At 36.3% G+C, this 11,640-nt stretch overlaps 1 protein-coding gene across 1 annotated transcript; it reads left to right on the top strand.

Moving 5' to 3' along the window:
* The first annotated feature begins 7,386 nt into the window (after positions 1–7,386).
* Positions 7,387–9,651, top strand: LOC122294874 (UPF0481 protein At3g47200-like). Its single transcript, XM_043103859.1, has 2 exons — positions 7,387–7,547; positions 8,084–9,651. Exon 2 carries the CDS (start codon positions 8,118–8,120, stop codon positions 9,543–9,545), a length of 1,428 nt encoding a protein of 475 aa, XP_042959793.1. The 5' UTR covers positions 7,387–7,547; positions 8,084–8,117; the 3' UTR covers positions 9,546–9,651.
* The last annotated feature ends 1,989 nt before the right edge of the window (positions 9,652–11,640 follow it).

Below are 11,640 nucleotides of genomic sequence, written 5' to 3' on the forward strand. Positions count from 1 at the left end.
TGCTTTCAAGGAAGTATTGTTGGACCAATCTAATGCTGTAAACATGATACATAAACCATATTCTGGTCCTTACTCTAATTCTTATAATCCAGGATGGAGTAGCCACCCAAATCTCAGTTGGAGGGGTGACCAACATGTAACTTCAGCAACCTTGGCCCCCGGGCCCTCTCAACTGGCAATTCAAGCAACTCCAATGCAGAAAAAGGGACTTGAAGATACGGTTCAGCAGCTGTCCACCAATTTTCAGCAATTCATGCAAAGCCAAGCTGCTATCAACAGTCAAAATTCACAAGCCATTGCTGAAATTCGAGGGTCAGTCACAAGGTTGACTACATCTTTAAGTACCCAAGAGAAGGGTAAATTTCCTGCACAGTCACAACCAAATCCACAAGGGCGGCCTCATCAAGTGCAAGCAATAAGTGAGGATCCTAACTTAAAGTCGGTCAAAGCGGTGACTACTTTAAGAAGCGGTAAGGTGGTAAACATTCCAGCACATGAGCCATACAATTCTGGTAAGGCTTCTAACCCTTCTAATAAAGATGGAGAGCATGTGTCTGATGAGCATGAGAAAATTCATTGTCCTATACCTGCTCCTTTTCCTCAATGATTAGTTCTGTTGCATAAAGATAAGCATCTTGCTGAAATTCTTGAGGTTTTTAGGCAAGTTAGGATTAACATCCCTTTGTTAGATGCTATTCAGCAAATTCCTGCCTATGCAAAATTTTTAAAGGATTTATGCACTGTGAAAAGAAAATTAAATGTGCATAAGAAAGCTTTCCTTACTGAGCAGGTTAGTGCCATCATTCAGAGTAATACACCACCTAAATACAAGGACCCTGGAGCACCTACAATTGCTTGTGTAATAGGAAATTCAAAAATTGGTCACGCTTTGTTGGATCTTGGTTCAAGTGTCAATTTATTGCCTTACACTGTGTATGAACAGCTTGGTTTAGGTGAACTGAAATCCACACCTATCATTCTACAACTTGCTGATAGATCAATAAAAATGCCTAGGGGTATAGTTGAGGATGTTTTGGTTCAAGTTGATAAATTTTACTATCCTGTGGATTTTGTGGTGCTTGATATGAACTTGTCAAATCCATCTACTTTCCAAGCTCCTGTAATTCTTGGTAGACCATTTCTTGCTACATCTGATGCATTAATTAATTGTAAAAGTGGAATTTTGAAATTGAGTTTTGGAAACATGACATTGGAGCTGAATATCTTTAATACTTGCAGGCGACCTCAGGATTTAGAAGAAGTTAAGGAAGTTAATTTGCTGGAAAATATCCTTGATGAGGACTTTCACTTGAATCTTCCTTCTACTAATTTACATTTGTCATTAGAAAGTGTGCTAAGTGATGTAAATATACTTGATGATACTTCTAATGTTTCTTTTGCAGGAACCGGGCATGGGGTGCCTTGGCAACCAATGTTTGCAGAGTCGCCACCTTGGGCAGCACCTATAAAACCATCTTCAGATAACAGACACCATCTCATTGGAGCACTCAGGACACTCAAAAATTCAAATCTGAGGTTGAATAATTTTTTTTATGATGACCTTCACTTGTTTAAATATTGCTCTGACCAAATATTTCGAAGATGTTTAGCCAACAAACACATCCAAAGTAAGATTTTTGATCCTGGTAAGTTAAGGTCTCGATGGAGTGGGCCGTACATTGTAAAGACCGTTCATCCTCATGGCGCATTAGACATTGTCAATCTGAAGAACGGTAATAGCTTCACTGTCAACGGACAACGTTTAAAGTCATTTCTGAAGGTCTTTGATCCACATGATGAGATCTTGCTTGTGCAAGACCCCAGGGAAGTGTTTTAAGTTGTTTTTCCTTCTTTACAGTTTTCTTTACTTGCTTTGTTTTTTTATTTGTTCGTTTGCTTTGATTTTATATTTCATGTTGATTGTTTGTTTTGCTTGCTTAGTTCTGTGCACTTTGTTTTCTTTCGTTCGATTCATTGAGGACTATGTCTCTCACTAGTTGGGGGGTGTGGACTGAAGAAAACGGTGCGTTAGTAGACACTGTAGATAGTTGAAAAAAATAATTGGATCCGTCCGTGACCTGACAAGTGTGGCTGGAGATTTGAAAAAAAAATCGCCTGATGTTGTTGACAAACGAGATTGAAGGCTCCGAGTTTCTAAGAAATGTCATTTTCACCGAAAAAAAAAATCACATTACTCTTTGACTTGGATGATAGCTCGTCTGGTTCTTTATGCTATCTCTATAAAATCAGTCCTAAAGTTCATCCAATCCGCATCAAGTTTTCTTCTCATCTCTATAACTCATCTGCATTCTTTCAACATTCTCGTTTTAAGCCTTCTATTCTTTTGTCAATGGCTCATTCTTCTAACATTTCTCTAGATCCATCCATGAGGCATTCTGCATCTCAACCTCCTGTCCTTTCTGTAGCTACCATTGGTGCCATGTTGCAACAAGAGAATAATAGTTTGGCTAATAAGTCAGACTCCGATGCTATCTACGACTTGGTGAGTCTTGGGACTCGCTACTCATCCTCTATTGTTGCTTTTTCCCAGCGGGTACAAGCCAAAAACCATGAGGTTGAAAGGCTTAAAGAACAAATTGTTGTACTTCAACGAATTGTTCAAGAGTCTCACACAAGGGAAGGAATCATTCGGCAGAAGAATAAACAGTTGAAATCTCTGTTAGATTCTTCATTCCGCTTGCCAGTTCCCATGGATAGGGATGACATGATATTGTATGAAGAGAATGAGCGTCTCAAACATGAGGCTAAGAACCTCAAGTTTATGTAAAAGTAAAAAAAAAATATCTCTATATTTTTATGAACTCTGGTCTACCTTTTAAGAGATATTCATAACATGCATCATACCTATTTCTCTTCTAATCATACACAATCTATCTTCCGGTAAAGGTTTTGTGAATATATCTGCTAACTGATTGTGTGTGTTAAAAAAAAAAAAAAAATTATGAAATTTGAGCATCTCGATGGAGTGGGCCTTATGTGGTACAAACTGTTTTTCCTCATGGTGCTATAGAGATAATGAATCCTCTCAATGGTAACATTTTTAAGGTTAATAGTCAAAGGCTCAAGCCTTTTATTTCTAACTTTGCACCTGAGGAATCTACTCTACATTTGCTTGATCCTAATTGACGGTTCTTGATCTATCCATCTCTTTTCATTGTTTTCTTTTGTTCTTCAGTTTTTATTTTTATTTTGGCTGCATTCCTTTCAAAGCTATCCAGGTACTTCCTTTTCCTCTTTCCTTCAGTTTTTCTTTGAATTTTTGGGTCTTCTTTTAGTTGTTTTGCCCCTTAACTACTCTCTTTGTATAAATTCTTTCGTTTCTCTTGCATCATTGAGGACAATGCTACAATCTAGTTGGGGGTGGAAGAGAATTTATTTCTCTATTTGCATGCCTTAGACATATTTTGGTCCACTTAAAAAAAATAAAAAAAATAAAAAAAAATAAAAAAATAAAAAAGAGAGAGAGAGATTTGTTGAGGTCATGGAACATGTGGAATGTAGTGCAAGTATGAGTATATGTCAAAAGAGGGACTTATCCATTTTATTTAGTTGTTAAACCAAGGGAAAGATGTTAAAAGTTTTGCTAAAACACACACACAACACATACCCGGAAGGCCTAGAAAGACTACATTGAGTCATTGTTGGTTGATTTACACTTCAATTATTTGAGACTCTAATGAACCATATCCTAATGGCTTAGGAAGAAATCTGAAATGAATTAAATGAGAAAAGGGACAAGCCAGGGATTAAAAAATAAAAAAAATTTAAAAAAAAAAAATCCTTTAGGTAGACTAGTGGTAAGGGCTGACTTGTGAAAGTGTGGGTAGGCGCACACTCATAGGTCCGATTCCCCCACTAGGAAATCTAAAAACATAAAAAAACAAAAATTACGTTTATGTAGTGGAAAAGGCTGCCTATTATCGGGGTCCTTACAAAAAAAGGTAGGCACCTTTCAAAGTGTAATAGCGTGAAAGCCGCCACTACAATGGTTTTGAATTAGAGTAAGACCATGTGGTTTTCTCAGATTGGTTGTTGTGATTGAAACTGTTAATGTCTCTTGGTAGTCGATCTTGGAATTCTAACCCCATTTCCATGCACTTGAAAGAAAGCAAGCTGTGTTATATGTAATTCCCTTAGTTGATTAACTAAATGGTGTATAAATCTCTTAGTTGATACAAAATTCAGATTAATCTATCTCCAGTGTTCTTAAACTCAACAGGTCTATTTCATAACATGTGATTATCGAACTTCTTTTGAAATTGTAGTTGGAAATCTCACCTTTGCATGAATTCATTCACTTTATTTGCTAGAGTCTAGCAAAAAGCTAATTGGGGGGTGTGATAAAGGGTTAGAATTGCATAATTAAGTTGTTTAAATGAGTGATTTATTTTATCAAATAAGGATTGAACACTTGATTATGCATCAAATTCTAATATTGAATGTCAAATTAATTGATGCCAATATTTTTGCACATCAAAGTCTCATATTTGCCCTTGAAATACTTAAACTATAACATCATTTCAATTATATATTGTAGGGCATTTATGGGAGGAAAGAAAGAGTGGGACTTATAAAGAAATAATAGAATTGATTATGAGTGGAGTAGGAACACTCACACAAGCAGCATTACATGGACAGCAAACAAACTCACTCGGACTCACACATGCAACATACACATATGCAGTGGACTCACAGCACTTGCAGAAAAATCTTCATGCAGCAAAGACACTCACACACGTTGCAACACACTCACACATGTAGAACAGAAAGTACTCGGACAGCAGCCACTACAGCAAAAGAAAGAAGACCACATGGACAGCACACATGCAGACATGCAGTGGACAGCACACATGCAGCCTCATTCGGACAGCAACTCACGCATGACAGCACCCACACCATTCACGCATGCAGGAACACATGCACACATGCAGAAAATGCAATCATGCAGCAAACCAAACCCACATGGACAGCACGTTACAACAGACAGCAAAACATTCAGATCACATGCACACATGCAGAAAATGCAAGCTGAAGCAAAGACCACTCACACATGCATACCAAAACGTGGACCAGCAGCACACCAATGCAGAAAACATGTTGCTGGAAGGCAAGCTTTTCTTGCTTCTGCACATGGAAGGTCAAACTCTGCATGCTGGAACAAATCACATGGAAGCCGGACAGCAAGAAATCATATGGGATCACGCATGGACCGAAAGCAGCAGCAGAAGTTTTTGACTCTTTACTTTTCAATTTGTTTTATATGGCTGGGAGACTTTCGTTCAGGGAGGAGGAGTAGTTTTCGGTTTGGCAGCAGGAGGACTTGGGAGTTTCATTTTTTTTTTCTTTCTTTTCTTCTGGTTTAAGAGAGGCAGCTGGTTTAGGGTCCAGCGGACTTTTAATTTTTTTTTTTTGGTTGGAGACAGTTAGGTAGGGGGATTGTCATTTTCTTTCTTTTGTTTTCAGATGCAAGGATGCAGTTTTATCTTCTTATCTTTCTTTCATATTTCGTTCGGCTACAGCAGTAGCTTAGTTGGAGTTTTTTCTTCTTCCTTTCATTTCCTTTGGGCAGCGTTAAGTTTCATTTAATTTTCTTAAGTTTTATTCATTTAGTTAGTTTTGATTTGTTTTATTTCTTTGAGCTTTGACCGTTTGAATTGCTGTTTTTTTTAGTATAGATCATCTATTTTGCATTTTAAAATTTATTCTATGTTAGTAATTTCTTTAATTTTTAATATGAGTTTATTTAAATTACTTTTTATTATTAGAAATATTATGCGTAGCTAATTTCTTAAGTTTGGGTTGCGGAATGGGACGTGATTTGTTTTGGATTTTAGATCGATGCAATATTTTGTTGATAATGTTGATTTCACTAAGTTACTAGTTGGATTTAAATTGAAAATAGATTGAAACTCTTGCTCTTGTTTTGTTGTTGACGTAAGGCACATCAAAAGCTTGAAAATTATCAAGGCTTCTCTCGTTTGTTTGTTAATGTGTGTTCGGCTAGTAAAATAGAAAATCCCTTAGGAAAATATTGCGAAACTTGAGCTTAACCTTTTTATCTTCCGATTATCAATGTCTTGATTGGGTTGTTAATCGAGAAAATTATCTAGAATCCAAAATAAAGAGAGTCTCAAACCCAACCCAAGTGTTCGTTAATTTGTTTTTTTTTAGAAACTCTAATTTCAATTTCGATTATCTTTTTGCATTGCATTTTAATTTTATTTTCATCTCTCATACTCGATTCACTTGTTACTCACAAATTTTTTATACGCTTTGATAACCCATTGTCCCTGTGGAATACAATCCTGGACTTATCCTTGATACAACTTGACACTTCTACACTTGGAAGCACATTCGAAACTGAGTCACCACACTCGAGCGGGCATCGAGCGAACATTATCTAGAACCAAAAATCCCAATTTTTTGAAAATCTAAATCCTCCAATTCTTGAATTTAACAATTCAAAAATCGAAATCATTGAAATGCTAATAATAAATCATACACATTTCAAATTTCAAACCACAATGTGACAATTAAAGCATTTTGGAACCCTAAATTATTTAAAAAAAAAAACTAAGTGAGTGAGTGAGCTTACAAATAATTTTTAGTTTGATGAACTCTAGAAGGTAGCTCGCGCTGGCCTCAGGTGACAACTAATGGCAGGGAGGTGAAGCACAATGCGGAGAGGAGAAAGATAAATGGTGCAAGTTGCTGTGGAGTGTGGCTATGAGGAATGGGAATTGTGAAAGTGAAAGGGGGAAGAAGGGGGTCCTGTGTTTAATTTGGACCACTTCTTTACGAAAAGATGTTGTTCCGCTTCAAGCAGAATGGCGCGTTTAGTTACTTCAGTAGGGGGCATGCATTTTGACCCCCCCCCCCATCTAAACGAAACGATGTCGTTCCTCTTGAAGTGAACAATGTTGTTTTGATTATGTGAAAAAAAAAAAAAAATTAATTATCGGAATTCGGAACCAACATGGACTCTGGATTCGAACTCTGATTAGGGCAACTTTGACTCCGATTTCTATTTTTAAAAACTTTAAATACTCTGTCAAAATCAAAGTACTGTCGAAACTCAAATAGAGTCAGAGTGGGTGGAGTTTTTGCCCACCCCTATGGTCATGTGGATAATGAACGTAATATCTACACTAACTAACAGAAAACTTTTTTTTTTTTCTTTAAAAAAAAAAGATCAAAAGCTCTCGTGTCGTGTGGGATATCGAATCGCACTTTTTTCCCCTTTTCAACTAATTAGATGCTTACGTAATTTAATAAAGCAAAGTAAAGAATTCAAGGCGAAAATGAGAGTACAACTTTCTTGCTACATATATATAAACACGATCGAGCAGTGCAAGGATCGAGGATGATACAAGCAAATATATAATATTATCAATCAATGATCAGATAGCGGCCGCGCGGAGTTGCTTTCCAGCTAGCTAGCTCATTCCGTCCTGGCTGTGGTATTTAAGATCAGGCTCTCGATCGATCTCAAGCGTACAAGTATTTCTTTCGAGCATCATTTGAAGGTGTTGATCTATTCTACCTCTCTGCAGAATACTGCAAGTTTGCAACTCCTATTATAACAGTTCTTATTTTTTCCGATTTGCGCACACACACACTTAGGTATCCAAATATATATATATATATATATATATATACATATATATTCCTATCGATTCTACAAATTATCCAATTACTTTCTTGCCAATATATAATTTGTAGAAATTAAGTGTAATTTTAACAAATAAGATGTGGCAAGGCTGCAATGTCATTTCATACATTGATTAATGTAATTATATGGAACTACTGCATGTAACAAGAAATTTTAGGAAACTCTTAAGTATTACATGCATGATCAGTTCGTACTATTGATCGACCTACGAATTAAATTATAATTCTTATCAATTTGTACACCATACGACTATATAATATATGATCTAGCATTAGTCTAAAGCAATATAATAACTAAAAAAAGTATTACAAGAATCGATTACATTGGCTATATATATATAAATATATCTTCAAAAGATTGTGATCTATTGATCCGTCACTGATCATGTAGGAAAAAGGAAGTAGTACTTGGACGTGAGATTACAATGGCCGAGGCCCCTTCTATGCATTTGAGCGAGGCTGCTGCTGTACAGATTAATATAGAGATGGAAGAGCTTACTGCTTCGCTCTTAGACGCTGAACCCTTGAGGCCTTCCAATTGGCCCGAGCTTTGCATCTACAGGGTCCCCAAAGAATTCCGAGTTTTCAGGGACAAAGAAATTAAACAATTCACTCCAAGGCTAGTTTCAATAGGCCCCTTTCACCACGGCAACCAAGAACTGCAGGGAATGGAGAAGGTGAAACTCATGTATTTCAAGGAATTCTGTTATCGGACTAGGAACGCCGAGCATAATCTTGTAAAGTTCGCTGCAGATAAAAGATGTGAAGTCGAGAGATCGTATTCAGAGACGTTTGATATCGATCATGATAGGTTCTTGAGAATTATCCTACTGGATGCTGCCTTCATCGTGGAGCTCTTCTTGAGGTTCTCTGACTCTCAAACTCATGCTCATGGAAACGATTTGATATTGAGTAAACCATGGCTGATACATGCTATAAGGCTCGACTTCCTATTACTCGAGAATCAGCTTCCATATTCTTTTCTCGACGAATTCATCCAATTTTTAGGTGATGATTGTCCTCCTACCTTTCTTGAGCTTGCCTGTAACTTCTTTTGCTTGAAATTTAAGGGCGAGATTTCAATGGAATTGAAGGAAGTAAAACATTTCACTGATTTGCTGCGAACATTTCACGTTCTTCCGATCCTAAAAGCTAAGAGTATTGATCGTAGTGAAAGGCCTAGTACTGTCCGTGAACGTCGGACTAAAGTTCTGCACAGTGCTAAAAAGCTGGACGAGGCAGGAGTGAATTTCAAGGCGATAGTTCCGAAAGAAGTAGGCTTACTCGGCATAGAATTCCAGAAGATGAAGGGCATGGAACACTGTCCGTGCTTCAATTTATCATGGCTTTTGAATTGCTTACCTTGGTTCAAATGCCTTCCAATTTTGGAGCGTACGCAGCCATGCCTGACAATCCCACAATTGGAGATAACAACCGGAACTGAACTTTTTTTCCGAAACCTCGTTGCCCTGGAGCTGTGCCATTATCCATCGGAATCTCATTACTTCTGTAATTACATTTCCCTGTTGGATTTTCTAATCAACACTGAAAGAGACGTGGAACTACTTGTTGACCAAAGTGTTATCATCAACCGTCTAGGTAGTAATGCAGCAGTGGTGACTCTAATTAAGGAAATGGGTTCTCAGATTGTCATTATTCCTAGTAACTGTTTCAAAGACATCATCCGTCGAATGAATCAGCACTGTAAGAACCCTTGGAATCGGGTCGTGGCAACCATGTCAAGCGTGTATTTCCCTGATATTTGGAGAGGTACTGCAACTGTGCTTGGACTTATTATCCTGGGTTTCACTCTCTGGAACTTTATTCGGCCTTTTGTACTTGCGAAGCGTTAACATCGGCGGTGTAACGTTGATTTGTTCAAATGCTTTGCTTTTAGTTGAACTCGGTTACCTTGTTGCTGAGTTTATCCCCTGCATCTTTTCAGGTACGTTCTACCTATATATTCGTGTTGCAAGTTTGTGTGTGTTTTTTATTAGCATCCGTACGTTAGTGTCGGTCGAAATACTGTCTGCACTCCTGCGGAATTCTACGCTATACCGTTTTCGCCGAATGATCATATTATCTATATGTTTTTTTTTTTTTTTACAGTACTAATTTTGTTAATAAGTCTCACTTACAACATCAAAATATCTTTTATAAATTAGAAAAGAAAACCAAAACTCTTACAAAAACCATATTATCAATGTCTATGCTCTCATTTATCATATTATCCGACCGAATATAAAGGTATATCTATAGCTCTTTTACAATTAATTTAACCACCCCATTTTATAATTAACCAATGAACTCGTGTCACTTCGTTAATAATAAATTTTAATTTTATAAAACTATAAGAGAATCGCACATGAGTCATAATGATGTTGAGATAATATTGTGCATGAATCAATATTTTAACTATAATTTTGACTACAAATATTAGAATCGTACACATGACTCTAATTTTTTTTTTTTTTTTTTGAAATAGACTTTAATTCAATTCCTGAATGAAGAAAGTTACAGCTGTGATCAATAAGTCCGGGTACCAACCCTGATTACAAGCCAACTACTCATCTGTTATAAGCTCCCCCACACACAACTTTCATTATGTCGGACACTGTTTAAAAAATTTTAGAAACACTCTAATAACACAGTCTTTTTGAGATGTGAGACTCTGTATAAACAAAGGTGTCCATCTCGACTTGTCTATGAGACACCAATCCATACTATGCCTTTTTGGTACAAACGCCATGATCACCACACTATGCCTAATGTTTCTCATTTCAATCTCAAAATTAACCATTTTTTCCTTTTTAATCGTCAATTAATATTTGAGTTATTTTTGTCTTTTATGAAAATATTTCACTTTTACTTTTAGACATGACATTGATTTATTAGAAGACTCCTGTTTATTACGTATTACGTTTGTAAGCAATAATTGGGATTTCACCTTTTCATATAATATCAAATTTACTTAACTTTTGAGCCCAACATGTGGATCTCAAGCTTAGTTTCGAATTTTATCAATAATCCTTACTTTCAAATTCTTCTTTCTGATTTGCATATTTTATGATCAATTTCAATCCTTAATTTACGTTGATTAACTCATCATCAGAATAATTCTTATTTTATCTGACATCATTGATTATTTACGTTACATACAAATAACTCTATTTATGAAAATATTAGGATAGATAAAGATAACACAAATAAACTGAGAATATCAATTCAAGAGATCATGACTTTAGAAAACATATATATACTAATAAATCCAAACACTAATCTAATTTTTATGATATGTTATAGATAGTAGACAACTTAAATCAATTTTTCTATAATTATTTTATATAATTATACAAAATTTCGGCAACCCCGTAAATATGATTTCTCAATTAACAATAATTTGCATAAGTTGCGTGAGGTTCATTGAATGATTTCACGACGTACAGTCGTGGGCCTTCTGTGTGTTATTCAGGCGGGAATGCTTCAGCCTTTATTCTGGCCTGGGCCTTCTCTCTACTACTGTGGGCCAGACTTGATATGCCCGGCCTTTAGGCCTTGAAGTACCGAGAACATGAGCCGGGCCCAATGATACCGTCTAAGAAATATTGTTTGACTGCACAGTTAAAGATCTTTCATCGAGCTCATGTAATTCTATTATATATACCGACCTTCTAAGTTATCATAGTTTATCAGAAAATGATCTGTTTAAATTATTATTTGAACTTGAGCGTCTGATGATATGCTAGAGCTAGAGATGATCAACACATAGCGTGAATAGTTATACAGCATTAGTTCTTGTTGCTTACTCAGACTCACGTTAAATCCTCAAATTCGGACAAACAATTTAGAGGGAGCTTCATCCTCGGCCAATGCATCCTTATTCTATACATTATTAATTTATTATAAGATAATATTAGGAGAAATGATATTTATAGCTGTGGAATATAC

This window comes from Carya illinoinensis, chromosome 14, assembly GCF_018687715.1.
Source record: "Carya illinoinensis cultivar Pawnee chromosome 14, C.illinoinensisPawnee_v1, whole genome shotgun sequence".
In the NCBI taxonomy this organism is placed as follows: Eukaryota; Viridiplantae; Streptophyta; class Magnoliopsida; order Fagales; family Juglandaceae; genus Carya; species Carya illinoinensis.

Bases quoted from the DNA above. Each gene is read 5' to 3' on its own strand.
- LOC122294874 (XM_043103859.1), top strand. From the start codon at position 8,118: ATGGCCGAGGCCCCTTCTATGCATTTGAGCGAGGCTGCTGCTGTACAG.